The following is a 24,082-nucleotide window of genomic DNA, read 5'->3' as shown; positions in this document are numbered from 1 at the left end:
TTGGCAATTAGGTTCTTATCACAACTGCAATCGGTACGGATGCGTATTTAAAGACATAAACATCCATGCTGAAAGTGATTCCTTTAATTGAAGAATCATTTTTTCTTTATCGAGATACCAATCATGCACTAATCGCAGGCTTAATATTCATTGCAAAATTCATTCGGGCTCGAGTAGCAATTAAAGCCGATCAAACAAAACATCAAACTGCCAAGTCGGATAGAAATTGCAGCAGGTCGTTTGTCATGGAAAAACCGAGTCACGCTTGGATAACAATCTTTCTCCGATGTATACCGCTCTTCCGCAACAAGTGTCAATTGGTATGTAACTGCGAGCTAAAGGCACATTCCGGTAGATAATACATGTAATTCATCCTTCATCTATCCAATAACAGAGGGTCTATGTGTGGGGGAAAAAGATAGTGATTTATTGTTACATAATACTGATTCAATCAGGGTATACTACGTTCTCGCCCCGAGATGCTCTCCTTTGCAATAGCCCTCAGGTAATTTTTAGCAAACACTATCCAGCGCGTATAAGGATCACATACGTTGTCAGCGAGCGCTACCGCTCTGGCTTTCATGAATAGTGAAGACGCGCGGGCCAGGAACATTAATTAAACTGCAAACGAGCCAGCAAGCCCTCTGAAGGGCGTTGTGATGCCAGATTTTTCGTAACTTGGTTCCCTGTCTGGAACGGAGTTGCCACCTCTCAAGTAGTTCGCGTCTTCCTAGACCGCTGAATGACAGTTACGATCGCGATAGTTCGCCATGGTCCGTTATTTGCAAAAGCCTTAAAGTGCGAACGTATGTCACTTGCGCACCGCTCTTAGAAAATGACAAAGACGAATGGCCCGACTGACGAGAGACAGAATGGTCGCATACAAAAGTGATCATTACACACCGGCCAAGCAATGAATCGCTAGACAGTTAATGATTTCCACGACCCAAATGGAGCAGCTTACTAACGGTTCACCCTTAGAAGCAAGTTGACGAATTCAAATTAACGCATGTCACTTAAAAAAATGCAAGGCAGACAATTACTGAAGCCACTTTTATGCTTGTTTTGTATTCAAGCTTGAATTCAGAAAAATGTAAATTGTCAACTGGTGTTATAGAGGTTTAAGTATTTCGATATTTCCATACTCGTAGATATTATTCTTAATTTTTCTCATATCTGAGGCGAGTATTCAAACTGGATAAAGTCCAACAACTAATGCAAGAAGAATAGATAAAAACAAATAACGGGGAATAAAACTTTAATAGTTTTTGTAATCTGATCAGTTTGGAATGGAAATAGTTTCTATATATGGAAATTAAGATAAGTCCTAAAGAAATTCAATTAGCTTTTAGTAGAAAAGGAATAGTTTCAGTAGCAATGCAAGCAGAACGAATTGAAAAATAAAGTTCGGATCCAATTTTCTTCATGTAGTACGTTGCGTGGTACCCACTTGAAGCATTTGCTGAACTTGGCCTTCGTTTAGAATACGTAAATTTATGCCCAAACTTAGTTACGGGAATAACTTTTTTCTGTATCATGCTCCGTAAAAGTGAACGCCTTATAAGGAACTTGCATATTCTGGGAATCATTGAATGCATTTATAAAGCACTTGGAATCTTTAAGACTGAAATCACTGGAATTTAGTTTTAAATGAAATTCATTAAATTTTGAAATTATCTTTAGCGTATTGCTTTCGTTTAAACTGATTCGTGCCAAAGATTTCAATAGGCTGAGTAATGCTTTGCTGGCTATCTGCTACACATACATTTCACGTTATAGAATGTTACGAAAAGGTGAAGATATAGCGGAAATGGTGCTTCTGTCTGTCGCCATATTGCGCCGTCCGTTGGTGCTATCGACAGAGCGAATCTCCGTCTGAGGCATTACAAATTGGAATAAAAACGGTCGAATAATCGAGGGATCGTGCCATTTGTCACAGTTTGGAGTCTGGCTACAGCAATCCGCCACTAGATGGAACGAATGCTACTGGATATCGTTCTTCGTAGTTGTGAATTACGCCTGGCTTTGTAGAAATTCATTAAGAACAAAAACGTACGCAAAATAAGAACGCAAAGAATAATCGTGCACAAATCAGTATCAATTTTTTTTCACTCGGTAAAAAGGACGTGAATGATTAATTGAGAAGAAATGTTTCAACAATTGATCACTACCGGGTTATCAGAATACGAAAACTATTTCTTTATCTGACCTGAAGTACCAAGAATCTGAAGAAGCATATCCAATTAGTCAAACGGAATATTGAAAAAATGTATCCACTTTAATCCTCGAAATTCTATAGAAGAAAAAAAAATTAATTTGAATTATCTGGTGGATGTTAAAAAATTTGAAGAGCAATGACCCGTCGGTAAAGCGGATGCACTGAACCATCATTGATGTTCTCTTCACGTACTTGTATATTGCGTAGAAGGCGAGAAAACTATCCGCATGGGTAAAAGCGTCGAAGTGTATACGTGTTCGGAGCAGACTGACGTCGACACCGAATCTCCCTCTCCTTTGCTTGAAAAATTGGATGCAGACAATTTTAAGGTTAATTACAGCAATTAGGACGACTGTCGTAGAACCTTGCCGCGTAATCGGCCGCGTCAGGCGCTCTTTGCAGCATTTCAGTTGATAAAAAAACCAAAGAGAGGTGAAAAAGAAAAGGGAGATGAAAAGAGACAAAATGGAATGTAGAAGGAGAGGAAAAGATAGTGTAGAGTAGAATTGTGGCGGCCGTAGCACCGCAGAATTTATCGTAGAACGAGCCGTGTTGGTCACGGTTTAATAGCTACTGACAGGAGCTTCCTTCATTGAGGCCTGAACGACTAATCTTCTTCCAAAAAGTCGTACTGTAAATTGCATTTTTGTCACAAGACCGCGACGAATAGAATCCGGGCATCGGAACGTGCTGAGATCATGATCGACGTGGGACAACGATGGTCCGTCACGATCATGAAACTTTTTTCGAAACCGTTAATCGATGATGGGATCGGTCGCCGAACAAACGACCAATCGACCTCTGATTTTGCAACACTTCTTCTCTTCTAATTTATGCATTTATTTTATTTTTCTCTTTGCTTACCCCCCCCCCCTGCCACTTTCAAAGCAATGTATCTGTAGTCACGATAGTAAGAGGGACTTAGCGTTTATTATACGGGCGACTAATAATAATTAATACGTTTGAAGCTCATGTTTGACAAAATCTTGTCTTAACTTCACAGTCAGTGATACTGATGTCGCAAGCGTGTTGTGCCAATTTATTCAGAACCTTAAAACGATTCTTGCAAGAGATCACTCGTTCTGGAAATCTGGCGTATTCGCCGTGAAATCGCTTGAAAATATGTAAAATCTTTAAATCTTTTGAACGCCAAAAATCTAGTAAGTAAGTGGTAAGTCTAGTGGCAAGCCCCTCCTATTCCTGTGGAAGGATAGGACATTCGGGAAATTAAAACAATCACTCTATTTTGATTAATTTTATTTCGAAAATTTTATTACATTTTCTATTATAAAGATAAAATTCTAAAACCCTTATTATGGAAATTAAAAGAGCAGGCTGGATTGCTTTGTAAAATGTAGGTTGCGGGTGAAAGGGAAAATTTGGAACGCTATATCTTGGGAGCTGTATAACTAAAGGCGGATGAGTGGCTGTGACGAAGGTGGCCTGGGTAGCGCAGTAAAAGTTAGCTGCACGTTTCCATGGACGATGTGCAAAGGACTGAAGCTGATACGAAGTTTCCTTCGTGTTCAAGAGATTTAAACTTTGTTGTGCATACTTTAAGCATTACGGGATTTCGATGTAAGTAAGAAACTCAAGAAAGGACACGGAATGATCGTCATGCGTGGCACGTTGTTTGTTCAACGTTTGCACGAGACGAGAGATATCTACGAAATTTTCAGCAAACTCAATCTCTCAATCGAATATCCATTTTTTTCAGAAATCATCAACCATCGGAAATAAATCTAATTCTTAATAAACATAAAATCCACCTCGGTTTTGAAACTCGTTTGTAGTTGATAAATATAAAGGGTCGTCCACGCGGAAAAATGGAATTTTCCGAGGAAAGATGCAGGTGAATAGAACTTGCCGGTACGCGCAAAGCGTACCATTTTTCACGGTTTCATTGTCCTTGATAGTCCTGACGAAGGATTCCTTTATGTAAAGTTAAATAACTTAATATACCCGCGGCTACCCAAGAAATTTAAGGCTCACTGTTTTACTTGCATAAAGCCTCTTATTTGCGATGCACACTACACACAATGTGAACCGATCTTATGTGACATCTTACTTGTTCTTGGCATTCTTATATCCTTATAGTCTTACTGCAAACGACAAACAGATACAGAGAAGAGACCTCCTTACAGATAAATTCCAATAATTGTTAAACTCATTTCCTTCTTTTTCTACTCCCATGAGAGCATAAAGACGTTCTGACCAGAGAGATAGGCTACTACGTAAAGATGTAATGGGATCCTTTTTCTATAAATTTCTATTTGACTTTTTTAAAAACTAAACGTAAGAAATTTATAACAGAAAGGCGCGAACTTTCCAGCTCGAGTGAATATACCGACAAACGAATTTTATAATGTTTCATGAATAAAAAACATATTTTCGTGTGACCTTGAAACCATATGCTTATAGGCTTCACGGAAACGTAGAGGAGTACCATTTCTAGTCACGATTGAATCGATAAATAAATTATACTCTTCGAACGATTGCTGACATGGACATAAGTGCAAATTTTGTCAGTAAATCTGATTAAATTTTAACCACTGTTGATCGTCGTTTCTGTAGCTTCTGTATATAGTTCAGAAAGCGCTCGATCCCATATTCGATGGCATGTAAGCGGATGATCAGTGTCTATCGATTTAAGTGAAGCTCGCTATGAGACATTGCGAAAGGGGGACACGTCAGCCCTAACGCTCTTTGATTTGATATGCTGTCGCATTTATTGCAAGTATCTGACTTATTTATACGAGTTATTCAGCATCGAAACGTCTTTGGATAACGGACTCTTGCCGCATACCAACGGCTGCACTGTCGCGAGACCATAATGCTGCACGTACATAATGCCCGGAACCGATACATAATAATGATTTCCTTATAATATTCGAAAGGGGCTTACATATACGGACCTTAGTATATATCTTTGTTACTTAATTAGTATTATTATCATTATTACAAGTCAATTACAATGTAGTTGGATGTTCAGCAAATTCTTTTTTTACAACTATTTTAATCAAGTTCGCCCACTAAACTTACATTGGAATTCCATTTTGATTAATTGCTTTTATTAAAAGCCAAGACATATCTAGGTTACAATATCTTGGGGTCTGCATTGTAGGTGTGACAATGGCTTGCTGACACGACAGTTAATAGTGTACAAATTCTCTCTGAGACATTTCTCTGTATACAGTTGATGCCGCCCCGGGCTTCAGCTAACTTAGGAATTCCACACAGAAACCAAAATTATCACATTATTACATTAAATTTCAGCATAGAATGTACCGGAGTAATAATTTACCAGCATTTGTCAATTAAGTTTAGAATACCCGAACCTGCTCTAAACTCTAGTGTGTTCAACGATGCCATTTTGGCTCCTTACTTTTACAATAAATTAAATGTTCAAAACTATACAAACTTACAATAGCTCTTATTTTTATGCAATATTAATCATAAAACTAAAGTGGACCATTAAGGTTATTTAATTATGCTTCGCAGAAAAATCATACTGTAATTTGATCACCATTTTACTTAATATTTATTTTTGAAACTCTGAAACTAATAAGGTTTCCAATTCAAGCGATTAGTACATCATTCTTAGGAACATGAAATGTCAAAGCATACATTCACGGTAATAACAATATTCTCCAGGCTAAATTGTCGACCCTGTTCGTAATAGATTCTGAAGTGTTTATTCGTAATTAAATTGGGTTGCCTGGGCACGAGGAATGTAGTTTAGTCTCTCAGCTGAGGGCTTCCATTGTGTACCCAACATCTCCTTCCTTTGGTCTTGGAGGGTTTTCGTATAACATAGAGTTTTCGGAGAGCGAAAGAAAGATCCCATCGTTTCAAATTCTCTTTGATTTAGACTGCAGGTCACACACTCTATGAATGTTATGTATGTCTAAATGACAAACGTGTCATTTGAAGAATGGCAAGCGTCACACCCGCCTGGACACCGTTAGTGCAATATATCACATTGTACATCCTGAGGGCCGCATCGTTCTCACATGAGATTCTAAGGAAAAAAACATTCTAGCACTTAGGATTCACGGAATAATTCTTAAACTTCCTTCAAGTAAGTTCAATTTACCGACAGAATAACTTTTTTTATTTCTTCCATCACCGAGGAACTCAATTTCATAAATACCAATTTCCACAGTTTACTCTTAAAGAACTACTATTTGTGTAAACAAAACGCTATCTTATGTCTCCATACTTTTTTTCCATCATTAAAGTAACAAGCAAAGAAGTAGCCAACGACGAGGTTTCTTTGTTGAATAACTGTCACATTTAATTTCATTTACTGTCTTCATAAAGGGTTAGTCCTAACCCATTACTTAGAGATATATCAATGTTGAAATTTTTCTTCGAAACATAAATGACTATCATTTAACTCAACTTTAAAAGATGAAAATGTTACATAACAGTTTTATAAGTCGATCCCAATAGCAAAGACTGTGATTGACGTACTAATATTATAGAGACACGAGCACAATTAGGGACCAGTTTTTTTCGTAGTATATTTCGACTACTAAACAGTGTAGACCATTGAGTGGAATAAAAAAGTTTAACGGTACAAATGATTCCTCGTCAGGCCATCTCGCGTGTCTTTAAATGAAATTCAGCGGTACGTATTCTGATCGGTTTTAATCGAGTCCTTCAACCATTTCGAGCGGCAATCTTCGTTCACCTGGCGTTCAAGTCAATGTCCCCGCCTTCCGGCGACGGAAACTCCGTGGCTCATCCTCGGACGAGGTCACCGGGAAAAAGGATCGAGTGGGAGGTCCCGATATAGAGGGTCTTTCTGCGGGCGGGCGTTCATCAAGATATACCCACGAAGTCGTGGGCTGCTGTTGGAGACCGGTGTGACAAATTACTCATGATTTACGGGACAATTTCACACTTGGGTGCAATATAAGTTACTACTGACGTCATGTGTTAAGTAGAGAATATGTGGCTTTGTGGATCGGAGAGGTTAAGCTACTTCAGAGGCGGTTAGCACTTGGAAGAGTCATTCTCCTACTGAAGAAGATACAGAGGAAGATGAAGTTCAGTAAACAGAAGAAGAGCAAGGCAAACAGAAGAGGAAGAGGCTTTGTTTTGATGGATGTAGGTACTCGCTTTGTAAACAACTTAGGCGATTTCGCAAAGAAGGGCAAATAGGTGTGCAATTCTTTTTACGTATTCTGCACTAGGCAACCATTGCGTGTCTGTTTAGAGCACGGCTCTGAATACCGAAGGGCCCAACTACTCGCAGGATTTCAAATAGCCGTGGGAAGTATCGTGGTCCCGACAGCTTGAGAATACTAAATGTCTACGTAGAGAAAGGTAACTCACGTACCTAGGTATATACGATTAGACGTAGAGTGAAGAGCTGAAACTTGCTTCTTAGAACGTACGGTTAGGTACGTACCTATCCTATTCCACCTATCCTATCCTACATACGTGTCGCCAAACGACAACTGCACGAATGCCCTACCAAGATCATTCGTGTTCTCCAGAATTTATGGGGTTCACTCGACCGGCATTCGCTTGCTCGTCCGCCCCCCACCCTCCATCTCTCTCTTGTCATCCCATCACCCACTCTCTTTCTCTCTCCTTCTCGCAGTACTGCCGCTTCTGAATTTGCATAGAGCCACGGCTAATAGTTCGAGATAAGCAATGGAAGAACGTATCTCCGATGGACGCGACACTCGTCTCGTGCCACTTAGGGAATCGTTGGGTTTTCAGGTCTAGTGTACGTATTCACTATGTAGATATAACCAGTAACCAGAGAAAGAACTCATCACGTCCAAGGAGCGTCATTTAACTTGAATCTCTCGAATGTTGACATTAATCCTGAACCGACTAAATGGTTTCTCTCAACGTATACCTTAATAAAAGTTTTCATGTTATGTCGCTAGATGATACACTGCCTGTTTGTATTAGAGAATTATTTCCCGTTACCGGATCGAATAGTCGGCATGTTCAATCTGCCGTGTTGCATACTATGCATCATTGCTCTTACTGCGAATCAGGAGGTACCAGTGTCATTCGAGCTTGCCGACAAAAACCTTAAAATGCGGTTCTGCGTGAACGCAAGTTCTAGAAACCTCGCTAACACTTGATCTCGGCATGATCATTCCCTAGTAATTTCCTTCTCTAAATACTCAATTTATCACCCTACTTTACTGCGTGACTTTATCACAATTTCTACACTTGTTACATGTCAGTTTTTAACTAGCTAGGTATATTTTCGAATAGTTTCGGGGGAATCTATTTATAATACAAAAAAGGTAACTGAAATCTCTGCCACTCTATGTAAAAAGGACTTAACTTGCAAAATCAGTGGACGGAGAAAATCGATCAAAACGTAAACTCTGGTTTCTCCGTATGGCACTTAATTTATATTTAAATAAGTTTTTCAATTTTTGTTTAACTTTAATTGCAATCAATTTATTTATAAAAAGTAAGTATGCTGATAATTTTGTAAGTAAAAAGGGGGAAGTTAAGGTGCAACCGCTTAAAAAAAATTTCACAATCTCCTTTTTCCCGAGAAGGTATCATTTCTGCAAGATTTTGCTATAAAATACACTATATAATTCATTCAACATAAATATATCATTTAAGACACTCAGTCAAATCCATATCTACATCAAATTTCATATTTTTAATTAAGAATATATGTAAATTTTTTTGTGGCAAGGTTACATGAAAAGAAAAAAGGAACAGGAATAAGCGCACAAGCACGCATATTACAGCGTTCTGAGAATCTTATATTGAGAGAGTAGTTACTACTTTTTGTACTATTTTACTCATACAAGATTTTGCACGCAGTAACCTATTCGAAATTTAATCCTATTAGTTTTGTTTGAAATCGGACTGTTCAGTATTCGCATGCGTGCTCAAAATCTGAGTCACAAACAAGGAACATGCATACTATATATTTATTATGCATCTAGAATATTTCAGGAGTGAATAATACATTCTTGACGCGTTAGAGATAACGAATGCATAAGTATGACAGCCAAATACCTCGTAGTTGTGAATCGTGACTAAATAATAATGATTTCTCAGATGCTACGATTTGCAAGCAATTTTCAAAGATCGATGATGCGTAGCACATGCCAAGAAACAGGTATCTCTTGGAAAATTGTGTTCGCGTTGCAGTGGCCACGTAAATTGTGTAATTCACCGTGTCGCACTTACAGTTTGTTCCCTATTGTAGGTACAAGGTAACTTGTTGTAGCGACCGAATATTCAATTCTGCCGTGGTGAGCTTCAATCTACGAGGTGTGAATAGCTTCCGGAGAACCATGAAAAGTAATTACGTTATTGGACAAGCTTTTTCTTTCGCTTGTGCGGAAATACGTACCTATAGGAATTTTGCTTCCATGTGTGTGTGAGCATACCGCGGGTCGTCGACGAGTCGCGTGCGTGTAACTCACCATGTCGAGCACACGAGCAACGAAGCCCGTTGTGTTTCTGGGCGCGGTTTCGAGTATTAAATTCTTGCAGCCAGTGCATGCTCGCAAATTAGAAGCATACTTACAACTGAGCAAGGGAAGCTGGGAAATACATAATGCTTCCCCTAACATAATCAGAGTCCATTTCCGTTTGCATTTCCTTCTGTTTTCTCATCCTTTTCATCTCTACTGGCTCAAGTTGCTACAATTCTGCAACCCCTCTTGTTCGATCAACTCAATATTATAGGGTTCGATAACAGAATTACCACTAGATTGGTAATTTAAACATTTTATTGAGATCATATGCATGCTATAACTCAAGTACATGACGCGTTTCCAAAGCAAAGCTAGAGGTCAGAGAGGTAGAGAAAGAGAAAATAGTAAAAGAAAAGGGGTTCTAGCAATGCTAAAAGTACGAATGCATTCAATTCGCCGAACTGCATCACTGTCTATAGAAAATGAGGGAGAGGGAATGCAAAGGTTCAGTGGATGGAGAACGAAGAAAGTCTCTGCTGTCGAGTGCAAAGGGCGATTGAAAATGTTGGCTAACGTCCAAAGATCTTCTTATTCAGACTTCGTATACATGCTAAACTCGTCTTATCTGTAATATTAGTTCCACGAGTAAAATCGACGGAAACGTCATATTATGCAAATTTAAACAGAGCAGACGAGGGTCGGATATCGATCAAAAACATACAGTTCTTACGCGTACAATCGTGGTCGAATTTACCTTGTCAACATAAATTATTATAAAACTAGAGATATAATGTGGACATAAAGCAAGAACAAATACACTATGTAAGATCAAGCTAGTTGCAAAACTGTGACTTTACACGGCACGTTAAGTCACCGTAACGACCACCCACAATTATCCGCTTGCAGACAGATGCCTGCCAGCAGACGTATATGTAATTGCTATAAAGCATACAACGTTAATGCTGGAAACGAGTTTTATTATCTGCTCTTTCGATTATCAGAGAATTCAATTCTTTCGAGCGTTTGCATTGACGCAATTTTGAATTAAAGCCGTTAAAAATTGAATAACTTGACTTTTAGGCATTTCAAATTAAGTAATTCTTAATTGAAAAAGTCCTATGGCGTAACTTCAAACTTGTTTGAAAAAATGTGTAAGATTTTTTTATTTTCATATAAATTATTCTTTCCGGCTAATGTACTCTGATTATCAGTAAAGCAACAGAATGAAAAAAATTTACACAATAAACGTAAAATATCAAATACAAAAAACTTTTTTTTCCAAATTTTATGTTTTTACAAATTTGAAAAGTTAATGTATGATTATTTGATAAAGCAAGCAATCAGGTTTTATTTCTTCATTACTTGTAAATAAAACGATTTAAATTGTTGAATTACATTAATTTCGCATAAAATTGTTTAGGAAAAGCGAGGAATGCGAAAAGGAGGTTATGTCAACCAATGTAGCCGTATCAAAAGATTATATAAAATTAACTTTTACACTTTAAACACAAAAAGAATCAATCCAAATTAAATAAAAAGAAGTAGAGATTCGGATACCTTAAACCAGGACAATATTTAGAGAGAAACAAGTAAAATTAAATTTTATCTACAAATATACAGAGGTATTAGATTGTTCTACAATGAAGAAGTTTACTAAGTTTTATGAAGAAAAATTGTTAGGAACACAAATGCGTCCCGTATGTGGATTTGTTCCCCATCTTATGATTATATCTACTTCTTAAGTTTTCTTCTTCTTGAAAATAAAAAAATTTTAAAAATGCGATTACTCTATTTAATTCTAATACTTGTGACCGCCCACGAAGGAAGGGACCTAAGGCGCGGTAGCTTCATTATACAGGAGGGGTAATTGAAAATTCGGTCCAGTGCAAGATCTCTATAAGATGACATTAACTTGCAATTTAATAACAATTCCAATTTTCAAATATAGGAATAATATATTTTAACATAAAACATCAAATAAAAAACTATCAATTGGTATAAAAAACTAAAAATCTATTTAATCTAAACTACAATTTGTTCGTCTTTTACAAATATTTTAAATTTGAATCTAAAGCCTAAAACTTTTCCAAATTTATTTTATAGATTGGAAATATAATGGAATATGTAAACTACATTCTTGGAATTATCGGGACTTCTCATGTCGTGTAGACCATGCCATTTGAACCTCAGCGAGGTCTAACCGTCCCTCGTATATCAAGGATCGGTTAACTGAGGTACATATTGCTTGATATAATGGACGTATCCCATTGTACACTGCTTGTCTGTGGAAACCCCGATGATGTTTTGGTTGGTCCCATTCGCAAGAATCGCGATAACCAAAACATGCGAAACAAATTCATCAAGTTTTCAAATTCAAGCACAAAATTAATCATTTTTACTTAAAAATGAATTGGCTTATTAAATGGAATTAACACTAACGAAAATCACGCCCCCTTACTCAGAGTTGAAATTGAAGGTGTGTTCAAAATGAGCGACTCTGAGCGTGTCGAATATGCAATAAAACTCATTTAACGTAGCGTATAACCGAAGGGCATACCCCCAGTGCAATTAATCCATGTTACACGTTAAATTGCAAAATTAACGTTGATCAATTATTCGCTACAGTGAATATCACATGAAAATAAAGGGGAACCGTGCCCCACGTAAATCATGATCGGATTGTACAGTCAACGATCTCGGTTCTTTTCCAATTTGCCGGACATATATTATACTGACAGGGATGTAATTGATGAAACTTGGAGAATTAAAAAAATTTTAAACTCAAAATAGATATATCCCAAGTTGAAATGATGTTAGCCCCACAATTCTAGCAAACCCCTAATGATAACTATGTTCTGTACTGGTCTACAACTGACCAATGACAGGTCCAGTACCATTCACACATGTTTGATAAAATTTGTTGGCAAATATTGAGTCAGCAGTATGCTACTAAAGAATATAGTTATCATTAGGGGCTTTGCAAGTACTACCATAAGCAGTCTAGCTTACTGGTGCCAGTATCAACTTCCTACCTTGAATGCAGTGGAAGCTCTAGAAATGAGGACCAATAACTGTAGTGCGACTTTTTCTGTGCCCTAACGAGTAATATCTTCCTACAATTTCGAATTCTACCGATAGATATATTGTCCTTACTTCGCGTTACCTTTTATCTTTGACTATAACTACTTCTACCCACCACTCACTAAAACTGAGCAACGTATTGCGAAACGTGAGACGTGATCTGCCAAAAGCAGATAATTGAACAGCTTACCCCAGGAGATCGATGTCTCTCGTATACTTTGGAATGTCCCTAAGGTATCTGGCAAGTGAAACTTTCTCGCCAGTCACCGAGCGAATCTGGCATCACTCTGGAGATTAATTGCTACTTCCACAGAGAGCTTGTAGAGAGGACTACTATCCTGGCAAATGAACATTGCTAAACTACGCTTTTTGATGTTCGATCCTGTTTTAACTGATCAAGTGTTGATAATTACCTTCTCCATTAAAATATTTTTCTCTAGAAAAGAAAAAAAAATGCTCTGTAAACCATCTCTCCTCGAGATAATTTTCTAACTAGCTTCACTTTGTAGTTAATATTTCAGTTTGTTACGCAGTAATTAAAAACTCTAAGAGAAGACTGCTATTGTAAATTTACTTTTACCTTGTAAGCTGTATGCTTTGTTTTCCAGCTTTTTGTATTGGATCAAGGTATATTCTTTTCAAATGGTTGATAAACTATCTTAGAAGAAAACTTTCAAATCTTTGAAGAAGCACTTTTTAGGCTATGCTGTAACAGGGTAAATAATGGACTAGTCACTAGAGGCTACTTCCGTCTATTTTTACATGTTACTAACTGTGCATTATGATTTTAACAAGGCTCAACAATTGTTTTCTTCCTATTACAGGCGCGCTGTCTCAGTCTCAGTTTCCGGTTTTCACAATCTACGCCCAAAAGAGCTGCCTAGCGGTAAAACCATGTGAACGTGCATGGTGCATCGACAGAGTGCAAGGACATCGTCTGCAGGGTCACACGAAGAGAAGCACCAACGCGTCTTCACGTCAACACTGCTTGGAGCTATGCCTGGGCGAAAGAGACTTCCTCTGTCGGTAAGTAGTGACTTAGTTTGTCCTTTCTACATTGCTTAGCTTAGACGACAAGCCGACTCTCGGTTTTACGACCAGAAGCCCTTATGCGCAACATGAATCTACATCACTTTACGAAAAGCGTCTGCTCGTTTCCTACGGTCGCATACGTATCAGACGAGACTTTCCATGGACAATTATCTCTGGTTTACTAGCTTTTTCAGTCATTTTGCACTTCTGTTCCGAAATTACGTTACAGACATTTGCACATCCGAGATGTTCTTTGCTTTTTTTAAAGTAAAATAATGGTTGCGAAAAGGCAAAATGAGAAATCAGTTTGAGTAGAAGTTGATTGAAAAAATGATTGCATGAAATGAAATCCCTTGATATCTTTGAAAAACATAAAAATTCTCTAATAACCGTTGTACTGTTTCGACCTTCCTAAAAATCCAAGAAAATATTTGTGATGTCTTGCAAGCAAATGAAATCTTTTAAAATTAGTTGTAATATTAAAAAATCCTATAAAATCATTTTAAAAGCCTCAAAATCCGCGGTAGTCCTTCGAAATTTGTTGGAATCTTTTGAAATTCCTTGAAACCTCCAGATATGTTTAAAAACTTTAAAACCCGTGTAACTGTTATGAAATCTAACGAAGTCGCTTAAAAGTCATGTTAATTTTCTGAAATCCAAACTACTTTAAACATATTTATTAAAGTTATATGAAAACGTTTGAATGGCAACAAAACTTTGAAATCTTTTAGTCTTTTCATTTTTTTTATTTCGAAAAAAATTATATGTATCTTCAACATCGCTAGGTATCATTTCAAATTTAATTCAATTTCATTTCTTTTTCAAAATTCAGTAAAGATAGCTTGAAATCTTTGGAATCCCTGCAAAATTATGTAATCTCTTGAAATCCTTTGGAATCCCTCCGAATCCCCGGAAATGCTTGGAAATTTCTTGAAATCCGAGGAAATCGAGGGAAATCCCTCGAAATTCTTTGAAATCCTTTAAAACCTCCTGATAGGTTAGGAAATCTTCAAAATGCTTTAAACTCTCTCGGAATGCTTTAAAATTGCTAAAAAATCAAATAAATATTTTTAAGATCTTCAAAGTATTTGGTAAATCAGTTTCAAATCCTTAACATCCTTTTTAAATCTTAAACATTAATGTAATTCACTTGAAATTCTTTGGAGTCCCTTAAAATCTCTTGATATGTTGGTAAATCTTTAAAATCCCATTAAATTTTTCACGAAATCTGACAAAATCGCTTAAAGTCCATGGAAATTCCTTAGAAGTGATTAAAATTCTTTAAAATTTGTCAAAGACCTATGTTAAATAAATAAATCGTTCGTTTATACTTTCTCGGGTTTTTACATTAAAAATCATTATAGACCTATGCTTAATTTCCTATAATAAATTTTTCGGGGATTGCATATGACTGCAGAGAGAGTGTACACCAAATTGCAGGAGTAATTAACCCCTAGGAAAAATACCTTTTTTTAAGAAAAAGTCTCTCATGGACCACATATCAACAAATGTGGGTGTGGGCGTGAACAAAGCCCTTATGATCGTTATAAAGTAATGTACATAAATTTGCCGGGGAATTTTTAAAGTTGTAACCCCAACCCGAAAATAATAATTGTGAGGCCGACGCAAAAAACTCAAATACCTCTTAAACTAGAACCGGCCATAAAAGCCCTTTACATTCGGATGCCCACAAGTATTAATTAGTGTTAAAATATTTTCAGGGATCTATGGAACCCATCAAATACTATTATATTAACAGATAATTGCAGTTGTTCAGAGAATTTCTAAAATTTATAAATACAAGTTGAATTGCGTGAAAAAACGTGTAAAAGTGATGTACTCGTATAGAGATAAATAAGCATTCATTTGCTAGAGGTGTAAATGCCCTCTGGTAATTGTTTAATTGGTCGTCGTAATCTAAGATATTAGCCTCCCTGGATGATCATAGAGCCTGCTTCATGGTCTTGGAAAAAGTCACGTTGCCACGCGAAGGAAGAAGAAACAGTTCTGTGCAGAGTTTTCCCGACGAAGATTGCACTAGTCTTGTCAGGAGGATTGCATGGAAGAAATACCGTTCCCATAGAATGTTAATGCGATCTTCACCAACAATCCAGGTGCACTTGCTCCTGTTCTCGCTCGACACCGGCTTTACGGTCGCACGCACGTTGCATTGTTGCGTAATCCCTTCCCGTTCCTTTCTGGTTATCAGTTGTGCGCAAATGATTCAATGAACTCTAGAGATCGCGTGCAGAAAAATCTCTAGTATCTTCTTGTATCTTCAATCTTCAGTGTCTTCACCGAGTCCCGGAAGACACTCCTGCCCGTTCTCTTTCCGGGATTTCTTCCGGTCGTCTAAAAAGCCAGCGTCACGATCCACTCCTTCCACCTTTATTCATCTTCTTTTTATTTGCCTTCCCCGTCTTCTTTCTGCCTCGGAATGCGAAAAGGCTTCTCGTCGTGTACACCACTTTTGATACGGTTCCGCCTGGGATGTAACCTCTTGACCATGATAGGTCAACGCCAGGTTACCTCCAGTCTCGTTGCAAGTCTAAGACACCGGCTGGTAAAGACCTTTCCCTTTGGTTGCTTTCGAGTATATACGTTCAAGAAAACCTGACACGTTTGCCTCGACGAGAAGCATGTCTGAAATCTCTGCTTCCTTGAAATCGAAGAATGAAAAAATTTCTTTCCTTCTTTTTCTTCTTTATAAAGTAGATCCAACTTGTTTCACTTCAATTTTAATCTCTTTCCTATTAGAATCATACCACTGTCTATGCTCACTTTTTCCATTTTACGGGAATCATCAATCTCATGAACTTAATCGCATTTCACCTGTTTCGGATCATGGATTAAATACAGCTTTTATTCAGCAAAAATGACACTTGTTATTCAAATGCCATTGAGAAATTAACGAGCAATAAAGCCTGATCCGATTAACAGCCTATTAAGCACGAAAGCATGATCCATGAACGATCCAGACCGTCAGAAATTCGGATTTACCGTCGGATTTTCGCCTGTGTATAATGCCACGTCGGTCCCTCCAACCACTTAGGCCAATTCAAGCCATTCAATACTTCGATGGCAATGAAAGTGATGCGCTGATAACAAACATACACTTATAATCAAAATCTAGATGCATTTAACAACGATGTATCTATTTAGCCAGTCTAGTAACATGAAACCGAAATTCAATATGGTATTAAATTGTCATTCCACAGATTCCAATTTTGCTTTTACCAATTGGTATTCTCCATTTGCGTCGTCCAATTTCTGCAAGAACTTGAAATGATGATATCTTTTGAAAATTTATATAAAAAAAGAACATTTAACGCAATTTTATTTCAGTTAATTCAACGAATAACAGGTGTCACACTTGCGAAATTCGAAATAACTGTTTAAAGTTAAATTATAAAAGGCTCAAATTTAATTCTCAAGTCCAAGCGCGGAACTGAAATCTCATCGTCAGGCTGGGCGTTAAAAGGAATGCTGTAAAATGGTCCAATTAACGCCCATTGTGAAAGCAAAAAACTGACTGAGGCTTGCACTATGTGTTTTTAGCCTCCGTTTGTGTGCCGAGGTGCTTCCAGATGCAGTGCGGGACTCACTGTCCATTACATGGCGCATTGCGAATGTAAACTCATAAACAACATATGACAGGGGGCAGCATTATTTATAACTTTCGGAAAGTAGACTTTTAATACGCATAATTGTACCTGGCTACGAACGGTTACGCATCCGAGCCAATAAGATAGTAGCGTCCCCATGTTTAGTATTGATTAATATTTTCATTCATATAATTTAATAATTTGGCTATTCCAAACTTTTCAGACATGAAACTTATTGGTGGCTTTTTTAATTCTTAAATGGCAGGGATGAAACTAAAAATTGCACTTATCTAAATGCTGCATTTTGAAATTGTGTTTTTAAAGCATATGGAATTTAAAAATGTTCTATTTCGAAAACGGACAAAAGCTTTGCATCATAAGATTTTATTATTTGCATATCTTCCTTATCTGCATAATCAATATAAAGGTATGGGAATGACAACTCAACAATGATAATTTGTTTTTTGCCTATTCCCGTGTAAAACACATTTTTTTAAATTGCTGTTACATCTAAAAGCACTTCTTCTTTTTAGCGTCGAACGCATATATCATTTGATATTTTGAAGTCTTTCCCAAAAAAATAGTATTTTTCATCCTGTGAAATGTAATCTTTGGTCTTTACCAAGCTGCCATTCTGAAGTCTTGATATAATTTTGCAATATGAGGTTGTCTTGACTTTTCGATGTTTTTCCATTATTCCTCTAATAAAAAGTTTAAAACATAACTAGAGTATGCAGGTTTAAACATGGAGCTCTATTTCAGACTAGTTGCAAGGTAGTGAAGCTGCAGGCACCACCGATCTTGCACCGTGCACTCCTTCGCCCTCACACGTAACCGCGTATTAGGTATATACGTTACGAGTACGCAGCATGCGTACATTTGTAGTTACTCGCACGTACATGTGGACTGAGGCACGCCCAGCCCTCTCGGTGTACCAACCCTCTCATTAGAGAGGGACCTCATTATACTGGTGCGCGCCGTAAGACCTTGCTACGATTATTTTACATTATTGTAATTGATTGCGGCACATGTATAACCTGAACACGGCTCTTAAACAATAAAATCATTACCGGGTAACAAGTAACGTCAATGGAACGGCAATAATAACCTATCTCACGCGGAAAGAATGCGTTTCGTACGAATCGAGTAGCATGCTCGATCGATTTATTCTCTCCCTCTCTCCTTCAATGGCGAACAGTATCGCTCTTCATGAAGCGCACTTCACTGCCAGGTACGCGTCAGATATTTACCTGTGACTTGTCGATCACCCTTGATTATAGAGCATCGAACTAAAGTGGATCTCTCCATTTGCCTATTATCCTTTCATATGTTTCTGTTACCATTTTTTTTTCCAAGCGCTTTCAACAGTGATCCCCCATTCATAAAAAATGTTAACATTCCCATCCATTCTATACAACTGCTAAATCTTTGCAGTACTTTATATTGAACGAAGCTCTTCGCCTAAGTAAAATACTTCATTTATCTCCCTAAACTTGCAAAATAAAATATTTCCACTTCCGCTTCCTTTTTATCAAACTTTAGTTTTCCCTTTATTACTTTTTTTTTCTTTCGTAATGCATCAGCCAACCAAAATCTATTTCGAATTCTCGCTTCCATGGTAGTATCTCCCTTTCTCTCTTCGCGGACCATTGCGGTCAACACCAAAATCGACAATACTAGCGGCCAATAACGTTCTATCGATTCACCGACTGTGGAACCGAACGAGCGGAAACGATAGTGTAGTAGTGAGGGTCTACTGTCACCCGTGGGACGCACTGTTATTCCTATGAAAATTGGTTTGATTTTGCCAGAACGGACTAAAGTAAACATTTCAGAATACATCACAAATTTACACAAACTGTGCGCTCTCCATCTGCTTATTAATGTGGGAACTCTTTTGACAAGACAAACGTACAAACAAATCAATCATTGCGATTCAATATTGTCACAAAGGGAAGATATCTCAATCAAAATGCAAAATCCTAGTTAATTGAAGTAACTTGAAGTATACGATTTTATATCCAACTTAATTAAAAATAACAAACTTCAGATGAAATGGCGATAAATATAATCCGCAAAATTAAAGCAAGCATGCTCGTTATTTACGAAATCGTGATATTTTATAAACGAGATTATGAAGCTAATGCTGCTTCAAAGATGCTTTTCTTTTCACACGAACTGCCGTATCTGAATCTAAGCCACCTCGCTGCCTCTTGAATAATATAAAGCCTAGCGCCCGCAGTAACGACGATTGCCAAGATTTCTCACATGTCGTCGTATAAGTGCATTATGCATTTTACAATAACGAGAGGCAATATACTTTTCTCATTCGATTACCTCTCTTGACATTAACGAGTTCACAGAAAACCTTCAATTTAGTCAGTTAGTGGATGTTAGAGACGAACTGTATAGTTTATCTTCAATAATGAGCTGCTGCAGCACAACACGTGCAAACTTTACGAACAATTTCTAAATTGATGGAATTTTATGTGTCTCTTTCACTTCATTAAACGCGTACATATCGTACATAGAAAAATACAAGTAGTAATCGTCTAGCTCAAAGTGAGATTCATAATTTCGTGAGTCATAAGATAGGAATGTAGTTGTGAAAATTTTTCAAAGACTACTACAGTAGCATTTATTTAATATAAATAGTAAATATATAGATATTTATTCGATAAACGATAATTTTACGCTAGACCTAACGAAAAAAAAAATTCTCAGTAGTGATCTCTCGAATCAGAAGCATTACTTTGAACACTTAAAAGCATACAAAATTGTACACGGATGAAAATGAAAAAGAGAACCAGAAAAGTATAAGCTGCTGAACACGAATTTTCAGGGCGTGCTAGCGAAAAAAACATGCGCCATGCCTCTCTGGTTATGACGCATGCCCTATGTGTCGAGGGTAACAAATTATGCGAACCTCTCGAAACGATGTTTTCGCGATGCTGAGCCCCGCTCGAAAATTCACACTACATCGCTCGACCCAGATGAACACGATTCGGCTGGGAATTTCTAGGGATAAGCTAGATTTACGGGATTAGAGCCCAATCGTACGTCCCGTTCAGGAAATTACAAAACTTTTTAATTCACTTGTTTTGTATTTTATTTCTTTTCAGCTATATTTTTCAAAAAAAATTTAAACACTATCTACTTTGTAAGACCTGCAATGTTTTAACCCATAATGAGTCCAACCGAAAAAGTAGTATAGTATTTTTTCGCGGCTTTCGAAAGCACTTGCCATTAAGAACACTGCCCGTAACACCGCACATCCAATTATAAGAGTGAAATCCATTGTTCAAATGACGTCTCTCCGCCACGCTTCCTTTTGAATCCTTGCCAACTTGAATCATATTTTCGCTTGAAAAAGTTACTGAAAAATCCTCTCAGGACATTACACAACTGAGTCTGGTTGACGTGAATTAGACATTTAGAATCAATTCTAATAAATTTTCCATAGTGAATAATTATTTGAGCATGCTACCAGCCAGGCAATGCTGCACCCTAATTTTTGAATCGTATGTGAATAGTGAACAACCCTTTTTAATTATTTACACTATTTATACTCGTATAAGCCATTTATCAATATTTGTATTACTGTGATGATTGTGACCTCGGAGACAAACTTTTATTCAGCCGTAATGATTTATCATTGAACCACTTGCCTAGTTGTAATCGTGTCAGTTCGACAGCTTGCGGGACTGGAAATACGAAGAATGGTTACAAATTACAAGCGTAATTTCCCCGTCGTCGAGTATCGTGGACACGATCTTCATAATGCTTCGTCTGCAAATGAAGAATGATGTCCCACGCGGTGTGGTTCGTGTCAAGCGCGCTTGATTTTTTCGTTAGCCGTAATGAATTAGTCAACCGTCACAGATCAGTCTAAAGCATTCTTGATCATCTAAAGGAATTTAACTACTTCTATTTGCAACTTCAAACAGTTCATCAGTTACCTTTCGCAGAAGGCCAGTTTCTTCCTTCCCTATGTCTGATAGCTGTTCTTCTTGGACGTCTTTACTCTTTATCCTTCTGCGCTTGGAAATTGTTTGCGTGACCGGATGCAGACATTTGCAAGATCGAAATCGTGCACTTTCAGATCGATCTCTTGTTCACAATTAAGGAATATAGCTGAAAACACAGCCTTCCGGCGAGAAGAGTTGCGCGATCATTTAATCATAACCTGAAACCAAGTTTTACGGATTTCTTGCTGGCGTGTATGGAGAAATTATCGCATAGCTTTAGATTCATCCGCAATCATCGCTATACCGTTTTAGCTGATAGACTTCAGACAACAATTGCACCAGGGCTAACGGTTAAAATAAAATAAAATTTTTGTATTATCCTCTATTCTATGGTGGAGAAATATGAAATTAATACTAATTTTAAACCTGAGCGTAAAATTTCATAAATTGAATATTGCATTACTTCACGCCAGTTAATTCGTAAAATAAGAATGGAGAGATACCAAATTGCAAATTCGCTTAGTTCTATAGGAATTTAAATGAAAGATTTCGAGAATGCGATGTTATAATAACTGAATATGGCACGAGACGTATTAGCTATTGTGCAATGTTCATACATAGTAGATAAGGGAGAGGTTATATCGTCTAATGGTGACCTGTTCTAACTATACCTCTACAAGCCACGAGCATCTCTAGTGGTCGATGGTCAACGGAATAAAATGAAGTAGGGTGTTAACGTGTTGAATCAAGGTGCAAGATAAATGGTTACCTAAACACTCTCTTGCAGAATGCAAATACACCTACCTATAACATCTGTTCTATTTCATTAACAAACGCACAAAAAATATAACAAAATCATTATCTACCTTTTGGCCCAGCAATATATACTTCCTGAACACATAAATTACTATATCACTTAAGATGTCACCAAGACGAAAAACTAACCCATTTTACTTAGTACACGCAAGCTTGAAAAGTTAAGTATTTAAAAAAGGTAAGGAAGCTTCTAGCAAGAGGAACGATATCGTTGCGCAACGCAAGTTGTGAAAAGAGCTTAGTGAAAAAAAATCAAGGGGACTGCTGCGGAAGTGCTCTTTCGCGTGGGTGCGAGTCTCGCGGCGAAAAGGTTTTAACACAGGCGAGCAGAAACTAATCAATCACTTGATAAAGTTGTTATTTCCATGCAATAACTTACTCACATTGCTTTAGTGGTAAAGTCTATGATATATTAAGAGGGAAAAGAGTGTTTTATATTCTATATGTCGAACATCTACTATGAGCAACATGCGCTACGGTTACTCTGTTCTCACTAAACCCTTTTTCATTTTCTTCTAGCTGTTTATTCTAAAGGAAGCGTCAGCGTCAAAAGCATCTTTCATCAGACTTGTAAATTGTAGCCGTAGCGCATCTGTTAATAGCAGATAATTAAATCCCCTCGTACGAGCAGGATTACCATTTGCGCAATCATTACTTATAACAGCCTAATTCAACCTTAGATTTTTATTCTGCTATCACCTTTGGTGCTCTTTTTGGGCTGAATACTGAATATCTGTAGGAAAAAAATCTTTAATAACTATTAGTGTTAACCGTAGCAGTTATTCTTTTTGTTTCTTGAATCTCACGCTGAAAGTTGATGCTGTGGTAGAAGTTTAGTTCCTGTATTAGATGCAGATTTGCATGGGCTGTGAAGCTCTGTATCGCGATAAACGCGGATAACTCTTCCCGGATGAAGAAAGATGAAGATAGAGTCGCGCGTGCGCGGGCGCGGTTGGGTAATCGCCGAGACGTTACGATCCAGTATTACTCGCCCAAGGGTTAAATTGCGATCAAGGGCTTAACGGTGATTCGAAGGCCGATGGAAGTCTAAGATCATAGCTTAAGAGTTATTTCTCTTCATAGGCAATACACTTCTAATTTTTCAGTTACAGTGGATCGAAATTCGATCGTCAGCTAGATTATCTTCGTGGAAGTAAAAGCATTTATAATTTAACTCCAAAGATGGTAGCTAATCGAATTTCAACTTCTATGGAGAACGAGAGCTTCAATTTCCTTTTACTTGAACCATTTTATATATTGTTGCTTTTTACCATCTAATCTTTTTTACGACCTCAACTGCTCTATTATATTTTAAGCTAGCATTATTACACGCACACTGCGGCGCACAAAAAACATTACATTGATAGTTAATATTACATACATCAAACCCAATTTCAATTTAATTTTTTTGATACTCTACATTGTCAATTGCAAAGAAAAATATAATTTAAGTTATTACATTTTAAACATATTAAACCAGCCTATTAGTTAGGCGTTTAGAAATGAATTTTACAACGTGGAAATATTTAAAAGAATAATGATCTTGCAATTTTTAAAAACCCACTACAAAGTAATTTGACTAAGTTCATTCTGTCGTGTACCTTTAATTTTGATCATTTCATGATTTGGGCTTTCTCATAAAGAATTATTTTATACTTATTTTATTTTGTATTTATTATAGAAAGGAGATTTTTATTGTGTAAAAAGTCTAAGAGGATTCTTTTCATGAAAAATAACAAATTTAATACTGAAACTATTGGTGCATTTTAAAAATTGAGGGCTTTTTCCTCATAAACGTCAAAGAAATTGACAAATCCATGTATATTTATTTGGTTACGCAGGCAGTATTATTCCGAACTACGTACAATAACTCTACATAAATTTCAGGACCGTCACTCAACTTGTTTCTGAGTTATTATAAAAAAAATTAATGTT

The 24,082-nt window shown here is 37.1% G+C and overlaps 1 protein-coding gene across 4 annotated transcripts in view; it reads left to right on the top strand.

Annotated features, from left to right (window-relative positions):
• The window catches only part of LOC117171284, a 202,979-nt gene that overhangs the window by 140,675 nt on the left and 38,222 nt on the right, over positions 1 to 24,082 (top strand). For all 4 annotated transcript variants that reach the window (XM_033358431.1, XM_033358432.1, XM_033358434.1 and 1 more), the window contains one exon: positions 13,551 to 13,752. In XM_033358431.1, the coding sequence (XP_033214322.1) occupies positions 13,551 to 13,752 (202 nt within the window). The remainder of the gene's footprint in view (positions 1 to 13,550; positions 13,753 to 24,082) is intronic.

The sequence above is a fragment of the Belonocnema kinseyi genome, chromosome 4 (assembly GCF_010883055.1).
Source record: "Belonocnema kinseyi isolate 2016_QV_RU_SX_M_011 chromosome 4, B_treatae_v1, whole genome shotgun sequence".
NCBI lineage: Eukaryota > Metazoa > Arthropoda > Insecta > Hymenoptera > Cynipidae > Belonocnema > Belonocnema kinseyi.
The sequence above is the reverse complement of the archived record's forward strand: the minus strand, read 5'-3'. Positions and strand labels throughout refer to the sequence as shown.